The sequence below is a fragment of the Aquarana catesbeiana genome, linkage group LG07 (genome assembly GCF_042186555.1).
Source record: "Aquarana catesbeiana isolate 2022-GZ linkage group LG07, ASM4218655v1, whole genome shotgun sequence".
In the NCBI taxonomy this organism is placed as follows: Eukaryota; Metazoa; Chordata; class Amphibia; order Anura; family Ranidae; genus Aquarana; species Aquarana catesbeiana.
The window spans coordinates 8,961,141-8,985,088 of NC_133330.1; the positions used below are offsets into that span (position 1 = coordinate 8,961,141).

The 23,948-nt window shown below is 47.9% G+C and overlaps 1 protein-coding gene across 1 annotated transcript; it reads left to right on the plus strand.

Annotated features, from left to right (window-relative positions):
• The first annotated feature begins 14,371 nt into the window (after nucleotides 1-14,371).
• On the plus strand, nucleotides 14,372-20,629 carry LOC141102486 (galectin-1-like). The gene is made up of 4 exons (XM_073591423.1): nucleotides 14,372-14,383; nucleotides 15,247-15,326; nucleotides 17,512-17,683; nucleotides 20,287-20,629. Exons 1-4 carry the CDS (start codon nucleotides 14,372-14,374, stop codon nucleotides 20,428-20,430), a joined length of 408 nt encoding a protein of 135 aa, XP_073447524.1. The 3' UTR covers nucleotides 20,431-20,629.
• The last annotated feature ends 3,319 nt before the right edge of the window (nucleotides 20,630-23,948 follow it).

Below are 23,948 nucleotides of genomic sequence, written 5' to 3' on the forward strand. Positions count from 1 at the left end.
ATGTTACCCTTTTATATAAACAAACACACTCACCCCTTGTTTAGTATGATAGTCCTGTGCGCACTTAAAAAAAACAAGAGGTGAATAATGTCCTTTAACTTTGTCTGTTGTTTGTTGCCTTTTCTTTCGTTCGTTGCTTTTTCTTCCATTTGCTGCTTTTTCTTTCGATTGTTGCTTTTTCTTTCGTTCGTTACTTCTTCTTTCTTTGAAGAATAATTTTCTTGTAGCTTTTTGCCTTGTTCCTTGTATTGTGTGCTGTAGTGTGCTGTAGTGTGCTTGCCTGTTGATTTTTCTTTGCCTTTTTCTTGGACTTTCCATCTTCTAACTTTAAAATCCGACTTTCATCTTAGCTCATCCAAAGAGTGCTTACATCTGCCTGTTGTACCTCAATGGTAGCTTTTTCAAATAACGTGAAGTCTCAGTTCCTGATTCAACATTTTTTTCTTCTTGGGCAACTACCCAATATTTTCTTATGTGAGACTTTCTCACCTTCTTAGGAACTAACCTTGGCAGAAATCTTCACGTACGTAACGTTACGTTTTCACAAACAAAGTCTTGGATTTCCAAAAATAACTTGAAGCATAGCGTCCATCGGGCCTTGTCAATCAACTTCGTAGGCTGAGTCTTCCTTTTTTTTTTTTCAAAGTTACAAACTTTGGCTAGAGGTGAGAAAACAGACAAAGAAAAACTCACCCTCAACTTTACTGCCATAAGCAATACAAGAAGTTGCCAATGATTATTGATGGACATGAAAGAAGTCTTCAGTATTTATGTGGCTCTTGTTTATCTTTATCTAATATTGGTAACAGAATACAATTTAGCCTTAAGGAAATATCTGAACAATTATAATGGGAATTTATGGCTGCCGCTGTCCGAGGCCGAGAGACATTATCTGTCACCAGGGATATTTCTGTACTGATGAGTAGGGATGAGCCGAACACCCCCCAGTTCGGTTCGCACCAGAACCTGCGAACGGACCGAAAGTTCGCACGAACGTTAGAACCCCATTGACGTCTATGGGACTCGAACGTTCGAAATCAAAAGTGCTCATTTTAAAGGCTAATTTGCATGGTATTGTCCTAAAAAGGGTTTGGGGACCCGGGTCCTACCCCAGGGGACATGTATCAATGCAAAAAAAACTTTTAAAAACGGCCGTTTTTTCGGGAGCAGTGATTTTAATGATGCTTAAAGTAAAAAAAAAAAAGTGAAATATTCCTTTAAATATCGTACCTGGGGGGTGTCTATAGTATGCCTGTAAAGTGACGCGTGTTTCCCGTGTTTAGAACAGTCCCTGCACCAAATGTCATTTTTAAAGGAAAAAATCTCATTTAAAACTGCTTGCGGGTTTAATGTAATGTCGGGTTATGGCAATATGGATGAAAATCAGTGAGACAAACGGCATGGGTACCCCCCAGTCCATTACCAGGCCCTTTGGGTCTTGTATGGATATTAAGGGGAACCCCGCACCCAAATTAAAATAAGGAAAGGTGTGGGGCCACCAGGCCCTATATACTCTGAACAGCAGTATACAGGCGGTGCAAACAAGACAGGGACTGTAGGTTTGTTGTTAAGTAGAATCTCTTTGTAATTTTGAACGGGTACATTTTTAACGTGTTTAGCTCCAGACAAAAAATCTTTTTTAAGCTTTTTGGAAAACATAGGGAAGGGTTATCACCCCTGTGACATTTGTTTTGCTGTCTTTCCTCCTCTTCAGAAGATTTCACCTCACTTTTTGTCCCAATGAAAAATGTTTTTTAAAAATTTGGGTTTTTTTGTGGAACAAGGATTGGAAAGCATCAGTGGAAAGGAGAATTTTTTTTCCCATATTAACTCTTACAGGAGAGAATTTCCCTTCCTAGGGGTAGATTTCATCTCACTTCCTGTTGTCTCCTTCCGTTTGCAAGTAGGAGTCGTTTGTAATTTAGATGTTTGAAAGTAGGGTCCTGCCCTATATACTCAGCAGAAATTTGGGCCTTAGGTGTTGCTGTGGCCACAACACTGTAAGCCCTCACAGGGCCCTGCTGTGAAATATTAGATCAAAAATTGTAATTACACGCCCCTGTTAGACAGGAGCAGAAAAATTGGGCCTTGGGCACTGGTGCTGGTGCCACAACACTGCAACCCCTCACAGACACTCTAGTTGGAATGCAGGAACGAGCCCTGCTGCAAAGTATTGCATCAAAAATTGTAATTACACGCCCCTGTTAGACAGGAGAAGAAAAATTGGGCCTTGGACACTGGTGCTGGTGCCACAACACTGCAACCCCTCACAGACACTCTAGTTGGAATGCAGGAACGAGCCCTGCTGCAAAGTATTACATCAAAAATTGTAATTACACACCCCTGTTAAACAGGGGCTGAAAAATTGTGCCTTAGGCACTGGTGGTGGCGCCCAGAACCAAAAATGTTCTTACAAGCTATCAGCATGATGATTGAGGAGGAAGAGGATAATTACTCAGGGATAGTCACTCAGCATCAGCATAGGCAGTCTTTGAAGGGATCTGAGATTTCAAAAAAAATTATTCGGTTACATCAGCATCAGGTGCTTGGTAGCTGGTGGTGATCCAAGACTGATTCATTTTTATGAAGGTCAGTCGATCGACCGAGTCGGTGGACAGACGCACCCTGTGATCGGTTACCACGCCTCCAGCAGCACTGAATGTGCGTTCCGAAAGAACGCTAGATGCAGGACAGGACAGTAGCTCAATTGCATACTGTGCAAGCTCTGGCCAGTGATCCATCCTCAAGACCCAGTAACCCAGAGGATTTTCGGTGGGAAAGGTGTCCAAGTCTGATCTTGCCCCTAGGTATTCCTGCACCATGTAAAACAGACGCTGGCGATGGTTGCTGGAACCGATCATACCTTGGGGCTGCGGACCAAAAAATTGTCTGAACGCATCGGTCAGACGGCCACCTTCTCCACCGCTCCTTCTTTGACTGACCGAAGCCTCAGCAACACGTTGTCCAGAAACAGGAGTTTGTAACCTCCCAGTCTCTGGGAACGCGTTGCACAGACCTTTCTGCAAGGCCTCCCGAAGATGTTTCATCCTCTGCTCCCTCTGCGATGGCAAGATAAGGTCCGCAACCTTACCCTTGTAACATGGATCAAGGAGGGTTGCCAGCCAGTATTGGTCCTTCTCCTTGATACCACGAATACGAGGATCCTTACGCAGGCTTTGCAGGATCAGGGAGGCCATGCAGCGTAGGTTTGCTGAGGCATTCGGTCCGGAGTCCTCTGGGTCACTAAGGACGACATGGTCCGCAGCCACCTCCTCCCAGCCACGTACAAGTCCATGTGTTTCTTGGGACTGATCCCTTAAAGACTGCTGCTGATGCTGAGTGAGAGGCTCCACCTCCATACTGACACAATCTTCCTCCTCCTCCTCCTCCTCGTCCTCTTCCTGTGTGATCGGCGGGCACGCAGGAACACTGTCTGGATAAAGGGGGCCTTGAGAGCTAAGGAAGTCCTCCTCTTCCTGCCTCTGTTCTGCCTCAAGTGCCCTGTCTATTATTCCACGCAGCGTGTGCTCCAACAGGTGGACAAGGGGGACAGTGTCACTGATGCATGCACTGTCACTGCTCACCATCCTCGTGGCCTCCTCAAATGGTGACAGGACAGTGCATGCATCCCTGATCATGGCCCACTGGCGTGGGGAAAAAAACACAAGCTCCCCTGACCCTGTCCTGGTGCCATAGTCGCACAGGTACTCATTGATGGCCCTCTGCTGCGTGTGCAGCCGCTGCAGCATGGCCAACGTTGAGTTCCACCTGCTGGGCATGTCACAGATTAGGCGGTTCTTGGGCAGGTTAAACTCCTTTTGGAGGTCCGTCAGCCGAGCACTGGCATTATATGACCGGCGGAAATGCACACAGACTTTCCTGGCCTGCCTCAGGACATCCTGTAAGCCCGGGTACCTGCCCAAGAACCGCTGCACCACCAAGTTAAGGACGTGAGCCAAACAGGGCACATGGGTCATTTGTCCCTGTCGGAGGGCAGAGAGGAGGTTGGTGCCATTGTCGCAAACCACCATTCCTGCCTTAAGTTGGCGTGGCGTCAACCACCTCTGGACCTGCCCCTGCAGAGCTGACAGAACCTCTGCCCCAGTGTGGCTCCTGTCCCCCAAGCACACCAACTCAAGCACCGCATGGCATCTTTTGGCCTGCGTACTTGCGTAGCCCCTTGAACGACTACGGAGCACCGCTGGTTCCGAGGAAGAGGCCATGGAGGAAGAAGAAGAGGAGGGGGTGGAGGAGAGAGGTGTGTCACAATCATTAGCATTTTGGAGGCGTGGTGGCGGAACAACCTCCAACACTACTGCACCTTGTCCTGCATCCTTCCCAGCTGCCAGCAGAGTCACCCAATGCGCCGTGAAACTTAGGTAACGTCCCTGTCCATGCCTGCTGGACCATGAGTCAGCGGTAATATGTACCTTACCGCTGACCGCCCTGTCCAGCGAGGCATGGACATTGCCTTCCACATGCCGGTAGAGAGCCGGAATCGCCTTCCGTGAGAAAAAGTGGCGTTTGGGTACCTGCCACTGAGGAACCGCACATTCCACAAACTCACGGAAGGGGGCAGAGTCTACCAACTGAAAAGGCAGCAGTTGAAGTGCCAGCAATTTTGCCAAGCTAGCATTCAACCGCTGGGCATGTGGATGGCTGGGAGCAAACTTCTTTCGGCGGTGCAGCAGCTGGGGCAGGGAAATTTGCCTGGTACAATCTGACGTCGGTGTACCAAAAGCAGATTGCCCACAAGTACTTGGCTGTGACACACCTAATTCTACACCTTCATTCCTCTCAGTGCAGGTCTCAGAGAGGACTGAAGGTCTAGTGGGGTTGGAAATCTCAGCTGATGAGGAGCAAGGAGAGGTCCTCTTTGTTCTTTGGTGTGGGTCTTTTAGATGCGCTTGCCAACGAACTGCATGGCAGGTCAACATATGTCTGGTCAAGCATGTGGTACCCAAGCGGGAGATGTTTTGGCCACGTGAGATACGCTTGAGACATATGTTGCAAATAGCAGCGGTGCGATCTGATGCACTCGTCTCAAAAAAGGCCCACACCAAAGAACTTTTTGAATAACGCGCAGAGACTGCAGCGCCCTGCACATGTGATGCAGTCAATGTGCTGCCCTTAGGCTGGCCCCTGGAGGGCATCCTGCCTCGTTGGTGATGTGCCGCCTCCTCCTCCTCCTCCTCCTCCTCCTCCTCTCTCCTATCAGGCACCCACGTTGAGTCAGTGACCTCATCATCCCCTCCCTCCTCATCACTGGAGCAAACCTGGCAGTATGCTGCAGCAGGGGGAGCATGACTGCCAGATTGCTGTCCTTCTTGGGCACCCCCTCTGTCCGTGCTCATGTTACTGCCTTCATCGAGCTCAGTATCATCATCAGAGCCTTCCAAACGCTGGGCATCCTCCTGGAGCATGTACCCAACACTGTGGTCAAACAGTTCGAGGGAATCCTCAGGAGGACATGGTGGAGCTAGGGAAGGAGTCACTGATGCAGGTCAACACGGCCAGCTGCCGAAAAAAAGGCCAAGCGTGTCCCATGGCCACGTGCTGATGAGGATGCACCGTCTCCACGACCAGCACTAGACACAGAGCCTGCTTGCCCTCTCTTATTGGCTTGTGACTGTCTGCCTCTCCTTCTTGGCTTTCCAGACATACTAATGGCCTGTAGCTGCACTAAGCTGGGATATATATATATATATATATATATATATATATATATATATATATATATATATATATATACTGCAGCTAGCAAAATCAACTGCCTGCCTGTAGTATGAGAACACCACCAACCTTCTACAGGTAGCTTTAGCTGAACACTGTGAGGTGGATGCACCCCACTAATTTGTAGGTTTAGCTGAACACTGTGAGCAGGATGCACTGCACTAAATGTAAATAGTCTAGCTGCCTGACCGTGGTACTAATAGGATCAAAAGAACACCAGTAGGGATGAGCCGAACACCCCCCCGGTTCGGTTCGCACCAGAACCTGCGAACGGACCGAAAGTTCGCACGAACGTTAGAACCCCATTGACGTCTATGGGACTCGAACGTTTGAAATCAAAAGTGCTCATTTTAAAGGCTAATTTGCATGGTATTGTCCTAAAAAGGGTTTGGGGACCCGGGTCCTACCCCAGGGGACATGTATCAATGCAAAAAAAACTTTTAAAAACGGCCGTTTTTTCGGGAGCAGTGATTTTAATGATGCTTAAAGTAAAAAAGAAAGTGAAATATTCCTTTAAATATCGTACCTGGGGGGTGTCTATAGTATGCCTGTAAAGTGACGCGTGTTTCCCGTGTTTAGAACAGTCCCTGCACCAAATGTCATTTTCAAAGGAAAAAATCTCATTTAAAACTGCTTGCGGGTTTAATGTCATGTCGGGTCATGGCAATATGGATGAAAATCAGTGAGACAAACGGCATGGGTACCCCCCAGTCCATTACCAGGCCCTTTGGGTCTTGTATGGATATTAAGGGGAACCCCGCACCCAAATTAAAATAAGGAAAGGCCCTATATACTCTGAACAGCAGTATACAGGCGGTGCAAACAAGACAGGGACTGTAGGTTTGTTGTTAAGTAGAATCTCTTTGTAATTTTGAACGGGTACATTTTTAACGTGTTTAGCTCCAGCCAAAAAATCTTTTTTAAGCTTTTTGGAAAACATAGGGAAGGGTTATCACCCCTGTGACATTTGTTTTGCTGTCTTTCCTCCTCTTCAGAAGATTTCACCTCACTTTTTGTCCCAATGAAAAATGTTTTTTGAAAATTTGGGTTTTTTTGTGGAACAAGGATTGGAAAGCATCAGTGGAAAGGAGAAATTGTTTTCCCATATTAACTCTTACAGGAGAGAATTTCCCTTCCTAGGGGTAGATTTCATCTCACTTCCTGTTGTCTCCTTCCGTTTGCAAGTAGGAGTCGTTTGTAAGTTAGATGTTTGAAAGTAGGGTCCTGCCCTATATACTCAGCAGAAATTTGGGCCTTAGGTGTTGCTGTGGCCACAACACTGTAAGCCCTCACAGGGCCCTGCTGTGAAATATTAGATCAAGAATTGTAATTACATGCCCCTGTTGAACAGGAGCTGAAAAATTAGGCCTTACGCACTGGTGCTGGTGCCACAACACTGCAACCCCTCACAGACACTCTAGTTGGAACGCAGGAACGAGCCCTGCTGCAAAGTATTGCATCAAAAATTGTAATTACACGCCCCTGTTAGACAGGGGCAGAAAAATTGGGCCTTAGGCACTGGTGCTGGTGCCACAACACTGCAACCCCTCACAGACACTCTAGTTGGAACGCAGGAACGAGCCCTGCTGCAAAGTATTGCATCAAAAATTGTAATTACACGCCCCTGTTAGACAGGGGCAGAAAAATTGGGCCTTAGGCACTGGTGCTGGTGCCACAACACTGCAACCCCTCACAGACACTCTAGTTGGAACGCAGGAACGAGCCCTGCTGCAAAGTATTGCATCAAAAATTGTAATTACACGCCCCTGTTAGACAGGGGCAGAAAAATTGGGCCTTAGGCACTGGTGCTGGTGCCACAACACTGCAACCCCTCACAGACACTCTAGTTGGAATGCAGGAACGAGCCCTGCTGCAAAGTATTACATCAAAAATTGTAATTACACGCCCCTGTTAAACAGGGGCTGAAAAATTGTGCCTTAGGCACTGGTGGTGGAGCCCAGAACCAAAAATGTTCTTACAAGCTATCAGCGTGATGATTGAGGAGGAAGAGGATAATTACTCAGGGATAGTCACTCAGCATCAGCATAGGCAGTCTTTGAAGGGATCTGAGATTTCAAAAAAAATTATTCGGTTACATCAGCATCAGGTGCTTGGTAGCTGGTGGTGATCCAAGACTGATTCATTTTTATGAAGGTCAGCCGATCGACCGAGTCGGTGGACAGACGCACCCTGTGATCGGTTACCATGCCTCCAGCAGCACTGAATGTGCGTTCCGAAAGAACGCTGGATGCAGGACAGGCCAGTAGCTCAATTGCATACTGTGCAAGCTCTGGCCAGTGATCCATCCTCAAGACCCAGTAACCCAGAGGATTTTCGGTGGGAAAGGTGTCCAAGTCTGATCTTGCCCCTAGGTATTCCTGCACCATGTAAAACAGACGCTGGCGATGGTTGCTGGAACCGATCATACCTTGGGGCTGCGGACCAAAAAATTGTCTGAACGCATCGGTCAGACGGCCACCTTCTCCACCGCTCCTTCTTTGACTGACCGAAGCCTCAGCAACACGTTGTCCAGAAACAGGAGTTTGTAACCTCCCAGTCTCTGGGAACGCGTTGCACAGACCTTTCTGCAAGGCCTCCCGAAGATGTTTCATCCTCTGCTCCCTCTGCGATGGCAAGATAAGGTCCGCAACCTTACCCTTGTAACGTGGATCAAGGAGGGTTGCCAGCCAGTATTGGTCCTTCTCCTTGATACCACGAATACGATGATCCTTATGCAGGCTTTGCAGGATCAGGGAGGCCATGCAGCGTAGGTTTGCTGAGGCATTCGGTCCGGAGTCCTCTGGGTCACTAAGGACGACAACGTCCGCAGCCACCTCCTCCCAGCCACGTACAAGTCCATGTGTTTCTTGGGACTGATCCCTTAAAGACTGCTGCTGATGCTGAGTGCCAGGCTCCACCTCCATACTGACACAATCTTCCTCCTCCTCCTCCTCCTCCTCCTCCTCCTCGTCCTCTTCCTGTGTGATCGGCGGGCACGCAGGAACACTGTCTGGATAAAGGGGGCCTTGAGAGCTAAGGAAGTCCTCCTCTTCCTGCCTCTGTTCTGCCTCAAGTGCCCTGTCCATTATTCCACGCAGCGTGTGCTCCAACAGGTGGACAAGGGGGACAGTGTCACTGATGCATGCACTGTCACTGCTCACCATCCTCGTGGCCTCCTCAAATGGTGACAGGACAGTGCATGCATCCCTGATTATGGCCCACTGGCGTGGGGAAAAAAAAACAAGCTCCCCTGACCCTGTCCTGGTGCCATATTCACACAGGTACTCATTGATGGCCCTCTGCTGCGTGTGCAGCCGCTGCAGCATGGCCAACGTTGAGTTCCACCTGGTGGGCATGTCACAGATTAGGCAGTTCTTGGGCAGGTTAAACTCCTTTTGGAGGTCCGTCAGCCGAGCACTGGCATTATATGACCGGCGGAAATGCACACAGACTTTCCTGGCCTGCCTCAGGACATCCTGTAAGCCCGGGTACCTGCCCAAGAACCGCTGCACCACCAAGTTAAGGACGTGAGCCAAACAGGGCACATGGGTCATTTGTCCCTGTCGGAGGGCAGAGAGGAGGTTGGTGCCATTGTCGCAAACCACCATTCCTGCCTTAAGTTGGCGTGGCGTCAACCACCTCTGAACCTGCCCCTGCAGAGCTGACAGAACCTCTGCCCCAGTGTGGCTCTTGTCCCCCAAGCACACCAACTCAAGCACCGCATGGCATCTTTTGGCCTGCGTACTTGCGTAGCCCCTTGAACGACTACGGAGCACCGCTGGTTCCGAGGAAGAGGCCATGGAGGAAGAAGAAGAGGAGGGGGTGGAGGAGAGAGGTGTGTCACAATCAGCATTTTGGAGGCGTGGTGGCGGAACAACCTCCAACACTACTGCACCTTGTCCTGCATCCTTCCCAGCTGCCAGCAGAGTCACCCAATGCGCCGTGAAACTTAGGTAACGTCCCTGTCCATGCCTGCTGGACCAAGAGTCAGCGGTAATATGCACCTTACCACTGACCGCCCTGTCCAGCGAGGCATGGACATTGCCTTCCACATGCCGGTAGAGAGCCGAAATCGCCTTCCGTGAGAAAAAGTGGCGTTTGGGTACCTGCCACTGAGGAACCGCACATTCCACAAACTCACGGAAGGGGGCAGATTCTACCAACTGAAAAGGCAGCAGTTGAAGTGCTAGCAATTTTGCCAAGCTAGCATTCAACCGCTGGGCATGTGGATGGCTGGGAGCAAACTTCTTTCGGCGATGCAGCAGCTGGGGCAGGGAAATTTGCCTGGTACAATCTGACGTCGGTGTACCAAAAGCAGATTGCCCACAAGTACTTGGCTGTGACACACCTAATTCTACACCTTCATTCCTCTCACTGCAGGTCTCAGAGAGGACTGGAGGTCTAGTGGGGTTGGAAATCTCAGCTGATGAGGAGCAAGGAGAGATCCTCTTTGTTCTTTGGTGTGGGTCTTTTAGATACGCTTGCCAACGAACTGCATGGCAGGTCAACATATGTCTGGTCAAGCATGTGGTACCCAAGCGGGAGATGTTTTGGCCACGTGAGATACGCTTGAGACATATGTTGCAAATAGCAGCGGTGCGATCTGATGCACTCGTCTCAAAAAAGGCCCACACCAAAGAACTTTTTGAATAACACGCAGAGACTGCAGCGCCCTGCACATGTGGAGCTTTGGGGTGTGATGCAGTCAATGTGCTGCCCTTAGGCTGGCCCCTGGAGGGCATCCTGCCTCGTTGGTGATGTGCCGCCTCCTCCTCCTCCTCCTCTCTCCTATCAGGCACCTACGTTGAGTCAGTGACCTCATCATCCCCTCCCTCCTCATCACTGGAGCAAACCTGGCAGTATGCTGCAGCAGGGGGAGCATGACTGCCAGATTGCTGTCCTTCTTGGGCACCCCCTCTGTCCGTGCTCATGTTACTGCCTTCATCGAGCTCAGTATCATCATCAGAGCCTTCCAAACGCTGGGCATCCTCCTGGAGCATGTACCCAACACTGTGGTCAAACAGTTCGAGGGAATCCTCATGAGGACATGGTGGAGCTAGGGAAGGAGTCACTGATGACATTGAGCTGAGGGAAGAGGCCGCTGCTTTGCCAGACAAAGCACCCTGGGCATGGGTGAGAGAGGATGAGGAGGATGAGGACGGCTTGGTCATCCACTCGACCAAGTCTTCCGCATGTTGCGGCTCAACACGGCCAGCTGCCGAAAAAAAGGCCAAGCGTGTCCCATGGCCACGTGCTGATGAGGATGCACCGTCTCCACGACCAGCACTAGACACAGAGCCTGCTTGCCCTCTCTTATTGGCTTGTGACTGTCTGCCTCTCCTTCTTGGCCTTCCAGACATACTAATGGCCTGTAGCTGCACTAAGCTGGCATAGAACACCAGTAATTTTCTTCAGGTAGCTTTATATACTGTAACCAGACAAGCCTGCCTGTCAGTAGGAAGATAACAGGAACGGATCTAGCTGAACACTGTGAGCAGGACGCACTGCACTAAATGTAAATAGTCTAGAAGATAACAGGAACGGATCTAGCTGAACACTGTGAGCAGGACGCACTGCACTAAATGTAAATAGTCTAGAAGATAACAGGAACGGATCTAGCTGAACACTGTGAGCAGGACGCACTGCACTAAATGTAAATAGTCTAGAATTTAACAGGAACGGATCTAGCTGAACACTGTGAGCAGGACGCACTGCACTAAATGTAAATAATCTAGAAGATAACAGGAACGGATCTAGCTGAACACTGTGAGCAGGACGCACTGCACTAAATGTAAATAGTCTAGAAGATAACAGGAACGGATCTAGCTGAACACTGTGAGCAGGACGCACTGCACTAAATGTAAATAGTCTAGAAGATAACAGGAACGGATCTAGCTAAACTGAATACAGTGTATATATATATATATATATATGCAACACCTGGGATGCATATATATACACAATACACTGTAAGTGCAGCTAACTGACTGACTGTTCTGCCTAATCTATCTAACTCAAATCAAATGACACTGTCTCTCTGTCTATCTCTTTCAACGCCGGAACACACACTACACAGGGCTGCCGTGCAGGCGGCCTTATATAGTGTGGGGCGTGTACTAAATCCCCTGAGCCATAATTGGCCAAAGCCTCCTTGGCTTTGGCCAATTACGGCTCTCTGTTCAGGCGGCGCTGTGATTGGTCAAGCATGAGGGTCATAGTGCATGCTTGGCCAATCATCAGCAAGCAATGCACTGCGATGCCGCAGTGAATTATGGGCCGTGACGCGCCACACGAATTTGGCGCGAACGGCCCATATCGTTCGCAATTCGGCGAACGACTGAACAGCCGATGTTCGAGTCGAACATGGGTTCGACTCGAACACGAAGCTCATCCCTACTGATGAGGAGAAAACACGATCCTCCTCCGATCCCTGGAGATTTCCCTCCGAGTCGCCCCGACCCGACTGAGGATAAAGACAGGTGAGATCCTTCCCTTTCTCAGGAAAAATCTGCCCGTCTATTGCCAGCTTTACTCTCTTCCCACCCGTTATTTACCTCGAGATCTACAAGCCACCCAAAGCCAGGTGCACAGATGTCATACAACCTCCACAGCCAGGTGAGCAAACATCACAAGCCACCCATAGCCAGATACACAGACATTACACATTACTCACACCCAGGTGAACAGATGTCCCATGAGGCTGATGGCCAGGTGTACAGACATTGCACACTGTTCATACCCAGGTACATAGGTGTCCCAAGCTGCTCACAGCCATATGCACAGATATTTCATTCTACCCAACACAGGTACATAAATAGAACATACTGTCTACAGCCAGATGTACATGTTCCAAGACATCCAGAGAAAATTGAGCCAGTCACATCAGTCTCTGTACCAATGGAGCTTACACTCTAATGTCCCCTCCCCCCACAGTCACATCAGTCTCTGTACCAGAAGAGCTTACACTCTAATGTCCCCTCCCCCCACAGTCACATCAGTCTCTGTACAGAGGAGCTTACACTCTAATGTCCCCTCCCCCCACAGTCACATCAGTCTCTGTACCAGAGGAGCTTACACTCCAACGTCCCCTCCCCCCACAGTCACATCAGTCTCTGTACAGAGGAGCTTACACTCTAATGTCCCCTCCCCCCACAGTCACATCAGTCTCTGTACAGAGGAGCTTACACTCTAATGTCCCCTCCCCCCACAGTCACATCAGTCTCTGTACAGAGGAGCTTACACTCTAATGTCCCCTCCCCCCCACAGTCACATCAGTCTCTGTACAGAGGAGCTTACACTCTAATGTCCCCTCCCCCCACAGTCACATCAGTCTCTGTACAGAGGAGCTTACACTCTAATGTCCCCTCCCCCCACAGTCACATCAGTCTCTGTACAGAGGAGCTTACACTCTAATGTCCCCTTCCCCCACAGTCACATCAGTCTCTGTACAGAGGAGCTTACACTCTAATGTCCCCTTCCCCCACAGTCACATCAGTCTCTGTACCAGAGGAGCTTACACTCTAATGTCCCCTCCCCCACAGTCACATCAGTCTCTGTACCAGAGGAGCTTAAACTCTAATGTCCCCTCCCCCCACAGTCACATCAGTCTCTGTACCAGAGGAGCTTACACTCCAACGTCCCCTCCCCCCACAGTCACATCAGTCTCTGTACAGAGGAGCTTATACTGTCAATTATCCTCGATTTTATGTTTCTCTTGTGTCTCATATGATGTCATGAATCTCATGTGATGTCATGTGTATCAGATAATGTCAATTGTTACTTTGGGGGAGAGTAAAGCTACTTGCACATTGCTTCCTTTCAAAAACTCAGGTAAAACACACGTGTGTTTGCTGCATTTTTATATTGTTTTGGCTGCATTTCTGATGCATTTTGCACCTGTGAAAAAAAAAGACATGCGACTCAAAAGCTGCACCAAAAACACAACCGCAGGTGCATTTTTATGAGTTTTTCCAAGTTTTTGGTGTGTTTTGCATTCATTTCACAGAGGAAGTGCGTTTTTAGTGTGTTTTTTTTTTTGCCGCACCAGAAATGCAGTAAGCAGAATTTTACAAAACAAATCAGTTTGAAGAGTTCCAAAAGATTTCATAGTCATTTGTTTTTCTTCCGCTTCAATAATACTGGAGAGTAGAGAATCTGGTGCAGCTCTGCATAGAAACCAATCAGCTTCCAGGATTTTTTTTGACAAAGCTTAATTGAAGAAGCTGAAGTGAGAAGCTGATTGGCTCCCATGCACAGCTGCACCAGATTTTGCACTCTCCAGTTTTAGTAAATCTCCCCCTTTGTGTTGTAGAAATGACTTTGAGGATAGTCATCTTTTGCCCCCTTGCTGTTTGTGGTGAGTGGTGACATCCCAGCAGAGTGACGATGGACGCCCCATGCTCAGTCACACCGGATCCACATTTCATTCATTCTCTGTAATGAGCGCTTCTGGAACAATTCTCAGTCCAGGGAGCACTGGGCGGGGTTATACTTCTGGGCAGGGTGATCTCTCTGGGTGGGGTGATCCTTTGGTGCTGGGTGACCCCTCCCTCCTGACTGGCTCCGCCCTCAGCAGACCTCCTATATATGAAGAGGTAGAAGTGCAGCTGATCACAAGTTTGTCTGATAAGGAAGCAGGATGGCAGATAAAGTGAGTATGAGCACCGATGGAAGCTGCAAATGGGTTGTGTGGGCAGTGGTTGGTATAGTGATGTGGGAAGTGGTGTGTATGATGTGGTTGGTATAGGGCAGTGGTTGGTATGGGGCAGATGGATGTGGGTAGTGGTGCTGGTGAGGGTAGAGGGTTGTTGGGTGTAGGTCAAGGTTTTGGTTCTTGTCCTTCCAGTTATTTATATTTAGGGTGTGATGAATGTATTTTGATATCCTGGAACAGAGCTGAGTCTGCCTTCCTGGGTATTCTTAGTATACGGTATATACTGGGATGGCTCAGACACTCCTCTCCTCCATGGTTGCTCTTAGTGTCTCATTTTTATTTCCATGTCTCCCTGTGTATGTGCAATTATATTAACTATTTGCTGTGCAGTTTTATAAATATAATGGTCCTATTCTGAGATGTGACATGTCCAGTCCCTCTGGGTTACTCCATTGTGCCAGATCATTACCTCTCTCCATGCAGGATGGAAGCTGGGAGTTAGAGCAGGTCTTGTGCCCGTCAGTAATTGACACCGTCTGGCTTTCTGTAGGACTATAGCTTATATAAAAGGTCTGGGCAGCCGGCATACATGACATGAACATTATAAGAGAAAATGTATATATTGTCAAGTCATTGATCTGTCATTAGAAGACATTTGTGATCTGCTGGGGATGTCTGAGCTCCCTCCCCTCCCCCACACAAAGGATCCGACAAAGTGCTGCGACCCAAGAAAATCCCAAATTTATCCTGAGTAACAGTAACTGGTAGACATCTCTTCTGTCTATATACAGGGTGTAATAGTCATCTCCCCCCCCCTCTCTATTATACAAGGTGTAATAATTCTCTTTTCTCCCATACAGGTGGCTGTCTTCTATAACTTCAGCCTCAAACCCGGTCACTGTGTGGAGGTGGAGGGCTTCATTCCGAAGGACTGCAAAAGGTAGGTGAAGATGCTAACCTTGGCTACTTCTTATATAATGTCTGCTCTCTGTATAATACAATTTACCAAAAGTACAACTTACAAAAGTAGAAGTGTGCTCTGTGTACAATACATCCTACTGACCCCTCACTGGGAATTTGGGGTGTGTGGTCCCTTAAATAATACCTGACATCAGATAGTTTTGCTCAGAGCAAGTTTAGCTCAAACATTTGTGCTTCTACATTGTGACAAAATGTCATCCTGGATAAAACTTGTTTGATGACTTATCAGCCATCATCTGAAATGTGACAACTGACATACATTCTGTCTTCCTTTAACCCTGGACCCCATTAACTTGTATAGCTGCAGGCACTGTGGAGAAATTCATGCTCAAAATTCACTAACTCATACTTGGAGGTCCAAACACCCCTGAAATGGCAACAGGGAGTTAAATAGCACAAAGTGGTGGTGACTCCTCAGTTCAGCTCCTTCATCTCCCAGCAGTGACTGAGCAGCTCAGATCACCTTCCCAGCTTAACTTCCTTCAGGTCCCCCCTCCTAGTAGTGTCTCCTTAGCCCAGTTACACCTTCTCCTTCCTACAGCAGAGACTTTGGAAGTCTTGGCTCACTTTGCTCTTTTTCCAAGCAGCAGCCCATCTCTCCAAGCTCCCTTTCTCAGAAGTTGCTCGGGTCACTCTGCTCCCTTTCCCAGTTGCTCGGGTCACTCTGCTCCCTCATCAGTGACTCAGCAGCTCAGATCAGCTTCTCCCTCTCACTAGTAGGATGGGAGAGCTGAGACCAGATTTGAATGACTTCACTGTTTCTTATGAACTTTTAGGAAGAATTGTTCCACAGTGGCTGCAACTACAAATTGGAGCGGAGACTGCGAGCCAGGCCTTCTCATCCAACATCAGTGCCCAACCTCACAAATGCTTTTCTGGAAGAATGCTCAAACATTCCCATAGACACACTCCTAAACCTTGTGGACAGCCTTACCAGAAGAGTTGAAGTTGTTATAGCTTCAAAGGGTGGGCCAACTCAATATTGAACCCTACGGACTAAGACTGGGATGTCTTACACTCGTAAATAAACACAGGGAGCCGCCAACATAAAAAAGTATACTCACATAACTCGAGAAAATATTAAATATATATATGTGGCGCTACCCCACCTAAAATGCAATAGCTGGTGATCCAAAGTCAATAGTACATAGATGTAATAGAATGCAAAAAGAATAATTAATATTATGTGCAATGATCAAGTATGCAACAATGGCGTTGATACCGTGCAAACGAGCAGTAAAGTGAATTCACTAATGAAAGTGCAATGTGCATACAAATAAGAACAATAATATGTGAACTAATAATAAATTACCGTAAAATGTATCCAAATATAAATGGGCAATTCAAAAAAACAAAACCCCATACGGTGCGACTCCTGATAACAGCACAAATTCTAATTACAGTGATATAAAAGTGCAATTAAATATACATAAGGATGTGTGAAAAATGTGTAGACTTATATCACATAAACTATAAGATACATGTCCAAACAGACACAAAGTGCAGTTCAAAAATGCGACTCCTGATATCAGCACGGTAAAAATCTTCTATGGGTGATGCAAAAGTGCAAGTGCAGTGGGCAAATCACTGTAACAGCCAGTGTCTAATAATGAGTATGTCGATCCAGTCTTGTTCCGGAGTGCGGCAATCGTTTCCCCCAGCCTCTCACCTGTAGTTGCGGCCCCCAATGGGCCGAATTGAGCATATACCAACAAGTGGTGGAACTGTATAGCGGGGACGAGCTTCCGGTAGTTGTCACAGCCTCCAGGAACGCAGGTACACTGGCCACAGTAAAACACTCTCCCACACTCAATAGATGTCCTCGGATGTCCTCAGATGGGTGATGGAAAGAGAAAAGATGGCTCCATAGTGTAGTATATTTAAAGTTTTATTTAAAAAAAAATGTATAGTAGCAACTTGCATAAAAAAATATTGCGTTCCACAGTAAAAACAAAGGCTTCCGGGTTCGGCCGTATCCGGAAGCAGCGGCACCTGGCTCCTCCTCCTTGTTTATAAATGTACTAACCATTATAGTTTTTAAATCTCCAAAAATATTAGATCGTATTTTACCACTATTGACTGATTCAAGTACGATATCCAACAAGGTCAGCTGAGCAGAATGATTTCTGTTTCTGTCTTTCTAGGTTTTCCATAAACTTGGGAACAGATGAAAAGAATTTAGTGATACACTTTGACCCTCGATTTGACTACGGATCAGCAAAGCGCGTCATATCCGTGAACTCGGTGAAGGACGGCGTCTTAGGAAAGGAGCAGAGGGAATCGATCTTCCCATTCCAGGATGGGTCAGACACCAAGGTATGTCTATGCTGGGAGGGGCATGACTGATGTTGATGGGGCAAAGTGGCATCACTGTTCATATTGGACCCCTATTATATTCCTAAATGATGCAGTAGGCAGCGATGGCTTAGGTCAAGGGCATGTAGGCTGTTATGATGGTTGTCCCTTCAGCCCGTTTCATGAATGATCCATAGGAAGATCCAATGGATACCATCATGCTGCCATTGTGTGCTATGATAAAATTAGCTTGCAAATTTTTTTTGTGTAACATTTCTATTGTATGTATGTGTTATTGAAAATGTTATGTTTGTGAGATGATTATTATAGGAAAAGGAAGGAACGGGGATCAGGAAATTCCTGACATGGAATGTCACTATAGTCCCCTGTAAAGGCTCAATCTGGGGGGTAGTGGGGGGGGGGGGGGCTGGGAACTGAAGCTCATCAGTCTCATGCTACAACTGTTATGAAGGGACCAATGTGTGTGTGTGTGCGCTGGGGACGGGTGAATGCTCTGTTCATCTAAATTCATCTCTGGGGAAATAATTGATTAAACTATAAAAGGGACAAGGCTTAATTCTATTTGGGGTAGGATAAAAAGTAACTGACCCAGAATAATCGTGTTCTCATTAACCCCAGGTCAGTCATGATAGATGGGACCCTTGCCAAGGACACATATGAACTGGTAGCCAAGGGTGGGACATTGGTAGATGGACCCCTTATCAGGACAGATGTTTGTTGGGGCCCCCAGAAGGGGGAGATTATTGATCAGTACTGAAAGATGCAAGAATTACATACTTTGCAGACATGGTTAGTTCATGGTGATTTGCAGATGAAAAACCATATTGAAAATGACAACCAAAAGACATAACATTCCCATTGTTATACACACATCAAATGTTAAGCCCAGCCCCCTAGGATTCACTGTCAAATGTCAGAGCATCAGTGCACAGACGAGTCACAGGACTTCTGCATGGTTCTCACCTATTGGCATTAATGTAGACACTAAATAGTTGGCATGGCATACAGCAGCCTTTCAGACCCCGCCCCCCCCGAGGAACCTTTACATTTTTTTTTAGGTTGGGGGGGTGGGGGAATGGCCCTTGCATTGGGGACCGGTGTTAATGTCCCACTTACAGTCGTAGTCAACATGCCACTCTTACAGGCAGCAAAAAAGCATTGGTGTCATGAAGCTGGCCCTGACAAATGTTGGGCCCTGAAGTAAGTGGACACCATCAAATGGGAGGTTAATCAGCCACAGCTCAAGGAACCCCTAGAAACCTCTGAAGGAACCCTGGGTGAGACTGGCTGGCATACCAGGACTCAAAACTGGTCATCTGCTATTGATCTCCAGAGGGTTCCAGTCTTTGTTCTAGGTGACGGATGATCAGTTCTCAGAGACCCTGTCACTAATACATTGCAGCCAGAGTCGTAGCTTGAAGCTTGTGGGCCCTGATGCAAAAGTTGACCTGGGCCCCCCCACTACTTCCAACGTGCGTGCAGATACATCCACCGCACGCCAAGATACTCAAAGTGGCTTAAGAATTTTGAGTTCCCAGAGTTTCTCTTTACATCAGAGGACAGGGATCCCTGGCAGGTCACTTGGCAGAGCTCCTTTCCCATCCCAGCACTATATACAGCTCCCCCACACTACACAGGGCTGTGTTGTAAAGGAATGTGATTTCAGCCCTGTGGAGGAGGAACAGTATAGAGTGCTGTAATGGGAAAGGAGCAAAGCAGCTGGGCATAGCATGCAGGGTGGAGGGGGTGGTCAGGGGGATTTGGGGGGGGCAACTTAGATATGGGAGGGCAAAGCCATGTGACACAGAATCTGGAGCCTGCATCCCTTCAGGGGCCCCCCCCGAGGAGGTGTTGAGGGATCTGTTTTAGCAATTTCTGAAGGTTTCTCTGTCAGTGTTGGCAGGTGTTGGGGGAAGGTCACCTCCCAGAGGTGTGTGTCTTTTCCCCAGTTGTCAGGGAAGTGGGGTAAGAAGACATCCCCGGGGGGTACAGAGAATCCCAGCTGGTGACTAGGAGACACTGAGCAGTGCCATACCTCACCAGTAACATCGGTCCCATCGTGGCTACAGGATGGCACCATCCTCCTCTTGCCTCGCTGAGCTCGGTTCTATGTTGCCAGCACAGACACTTCCCCATCATGGGCTGTTCTCACCTCGTGCTCCTCTCTATTCAGGAAATGGCTCACAGCTTCTCCCCAGCCAATGGGGAGGGGGTGTGGACTGTGGAAGGCAAAGTAGAAGCCCAGTACTGGAGCGTGGCTCTGGGGCCCTAGGGCAGATCGGAGATGGATTTTGTGGAGGATATGATATGACAGCCAGGATGCAGGGGCCCCCTGGAGCTAGGGGCGGGGTTGCGATTGTGACCCCCCTACAACCCCTTATGCTACGCCCATGATTGCAGCACAGAAGCACCTCCCTTTTTTCCTTTCCATTAACAGTTTTCTGCCACACATAAAGAATACATAAGATGAGCTACGTGCAAATATTATCTTGTGGAAAGATTTGATGAAATGACCGGTTTGGTGGTAGTCTGTTTCTATGGCAAACACTCATTGACTTTTTATTGTCCAGCAAGCTGACACTGTGCCATCTCTTTTCTTACAGGTTTGCTTCCAATTTGAGGAAGACAAGATCATCGTACAATTACCTGCTGGCAACCATTTCTCATTTCCAGTCCGCTTTCCCATAGAGGAGATCTCCTACTTGAATATGAGAACCCTCCAGCCAAAGTCCATCACACTAAAATGAAGAATCCCACAATAGAGGAGCTGCCTGTCCCACGTGTCCATATCCAGGTTCTGTGAAATGACCATAGTGGAGGAAGGGGGAGGTTCTTTAATCATGTTTTGTAACCCCCTCCCCCCAATCTGCATCCTTTGCTGCTCATGTAGACATACATTGTGCTTTGCTCAGTACTAGAAATGAATTGCATCCACATTTCAAATAAAATCCATTGAGCTCTATTGTGTCTGATCAATCATTTTTTTTATTTATCACTAAACTGACTTTGGATCAATTGGTGTAGTTGATGGCAAATCACTGCCTGCTGCATAGCGCCCCCTGCTGGAGGTTTGTTGCATTACTTTAAAAAGTTAGTCACCAGCAGAGGGTGCTAATGCTACATTTTCTGCCTGCATAGTCTGATTTCTTGGATTTCTAGTAAAACAATAGAAATCCTTTTATGTTATATTTTTGTGGCTCCAGACAAAGCTGTATCCAGATAGTTATCCCAAGCTTTAACCATAAACTTTCAACAAGAACAATTGCAGGCTGAAAATTGCAATTTCACAAGGTTTAACTGTCTGTAAATGACAGAAAGGGAAGCTGCCATGGATCTGCCCAGTACAAGCCGTGGTTGGGTATGGGCAGTGAATGTAGTAGTACCCCAGTATGGGCAGTGCTGGGGGTAGTGGTTACTGGAGCAGCTTTAATCTCAGTGTAAGGGTAAAAGATTAGAGAGCAATAGATTAGGGGTATTAGTAAAAACGGGGCTTTTTTTTTTTTTTTTTCATTGAAAAGGTGCAGGAACTCACCCCTCTCTGTCCAACTGTCCCGGATTTCGAGGGACTGTCCCTGATTTGGAGCAATGCCCCTCTGCCCCTCTTTCCTCCTCATTTGTCCCTCATTTTGGTCTGATCTATATAGTTGTATATAAAATGCACTTTGTATCTTTCATATAGTGTTTCCCAATGCTAAACCTTTCATCCAATTTCTAAATTGCTGCATTTGTACATTTTAAAAGCCAATATAAAGGACTAGTAGTGATAAAAGTCCTTGTGAATTTAATTAACCTCCTTCTTTTTTTTTTTTTTTTTTTTTTTTTTTTTGTTGTTGTTGATTCTCCTTTAAAGGGGGTGTGTCAGGGGGCGTGTCCTATGCCTACATGTTTGTTAGTAGGTGTCCCTCATTCCCATCTCAAAATGTTGGGAGGTGTGGCTACACCTTTCTTAGAGAGAATTACAGCGGCGCCAAAAAATTGTAATGAGTTAAGGCTTAGAACTGTGTATCACATAAGGCACAATCCCCCCCCCAGCTCTCCTCATCATGAATCCAAATCCCCCCCCCCCCCCCCCCAGCTCCCCTCTGTTTACAAATCCCCCCCAAGCTCCTCTTTGTGTACAATGCTCCCCCCTCTGCTAAACACACAGAAAACTTTCCCTCTCTGCACATATTCCCCTTCCCCCACACACACCTGTATATATGTCAGACCCCCACACACACTTGTGTATATATATACCAGTCCCACCCCCCCCACCTGTATATATGCCAGTCCCCCCCACACATCTGTATGTATGTCAGCCCCACCTGTATATATGCCAGTCCCCCTCCACACACGTGTGTGTGTGTGTGTGTATATATATCAGCCCCTCACATACATAAACCTGTAAACACACAAGGCTCACAACCCCTCTTGTAAAGAAGGTTTTCCTACCTAGTCCCAGCCCGTTTTCACAAAGCTGTCATGTTACTGAGAAGCACAGTACAGATCACACGAGGGGTGAACATGCACATAGTAGCCAGAGGTGGCAGTAAAAAGCTTGATGTTTGAGCTCAATAACACAGAGAGCACATGCTGTGAGTTTCTGTAATGCACGGCTCCCCTTCACCTGTTCTGGCTTGGGGCCCCTTACAGTTGTGACAGCTGTACCCCCTGATGGCGGCCCTGACAGTGCTACTACCACACCTACTGTCAGGGATGGACTGGCCATCGGGACTACCTGGATATTCCCGGTGGGCCGATGGCTCAGTGGGCCAGTTTCAGAGACAGGGGAGGAGAGAGAGATGCACAGCGCCAAATGTAGCATTAAAACAACTTTTATTCCAGTTACTGACAAAGTTAGTAGGGTGAAAGGTATTGAGAAACTGTGCAAGAGTCCAGGCTTGTCATCAATTTGAATTAGGAGCCGCCACCGGGAACCGATCAGGCCAGTAGATGCAGAGCATCGGTGTGTACTACTACTTCCTGGTAGCGATGGAATGATGGCCTGAAGGATGTGTCACCTCGCACATCTTGCATAATTTCCGGATGATGACATCACGTCCGCCCCATCATGCGTTCCACCGCTACCAGGAAGTAGTAGTACACACTGATGCTCTGCATCTACTGGCCTGATTGGTTCCCGGAAGCGGCTCCTAATTCAGATCGATGACAAGCCTGGACTCTTGAACAGTTTCTCCATGCCTTTCACCCTACTAACTTTGTCAGTAACTGGAATAAAAGTTGTTTTAATGCTACATTTGGCGCTGTGTATCTCTCTCTCTCTCTCTCTCTCCTCCCCTGTCACGTGTGTTGGGGGCGTACAGAGCTGCGTTGTTATATTGTTATATTACAATGTAATAATAGAAATAATGCGCTTCAGTCATCCTGACACCATATCAACCCTGGTGCCGAGAAGATTGAAGCGCCAACACCAGGTGTTTGGAGTAAAGTGGGCCGGTCTGGATGAAGTCCAGGGCCAAATTTTTGTCCCAGTCCAGCCTAGGGTGACCACATTTCTAAACTGCCACTCAGGAACACCCCCCCCCAAAAAAAAGATGATTTTTGACATTTTTTTTGCTGGTTTTTGGGGCAGGGGCGTATGAAAAAAGATTGTGGTGAACAGTGGACATGTCTTAAATTGCGCTAAATATTGGCTTAAAGTGGGTGTAGCGAACAGAGGGTGTAGCCCATCCTACCTATAGCAACCCACACTATCAACACCACACCAAAGTGGCCCATTCTATCTCAACACTCCAAATCAATCCATCATATCTAAGGCACCCCAAAATGGACCACCCTAACCACAGCACCCCAAAGAACCCCACACCAGCGGGATGCACAGGGGGAGGCAGTGGGGTGGAGGGGGGGCTGCAGAGTGGTCAGGGGGGGTGCAGAGTAGTCAGAAGGACAGTGGGATGCACAGGAGAACAATGGGATGGACTGAGGGATGGACAGGCGGACAGAGGGATGGACGGAGGGATGGACAGGGGGACAGAGGGATGGACAAAGGGATTGTGGGATGGACAGGGGGACAGAGGGAGGGACAGAGGGATGGACAGGGGGACAGTGGGATGGATAGGGGGACAGAGGGATGGACAGGGGGACAGTGGGCTGGACAGGGGGACACTTACACATAAGGACTTGCCTCTGACTGTCTCCTCGACCTCTTGGTTCTCACTTGTTCCAAGTAGGCTGTTCCCTGAAGCCTGCGCTCTCCCTGTCAGACTCTTCTTCCTCCTCGCTGTCCTGGGACAAGGCGAGCGTCCCCTCCATGCCTCCTGTCTGC

What these genes read in the sequence shown, in the direction of transcription:
- LOC141102486 (XM_073591423.1), top strand. An exon ending in ATTCCGAAGGACTGCAAAAG is followed by an intron (nt 15,327 to 17,511) that starts GTAGGTGAAGAT and finishes CTGTCTTTCTAG; the next exon opens with GTTTTCCATAAACTTGGGAA. An exon ending in AGGATGGGTCAGACACCAAG is followed by an intron (nt 17,684 to 20,286) that starts GTATGTCTATGC and finishes CTTTTCTTACAG; the next exon opens with GTTTGCTTCCAATTTGAGGA.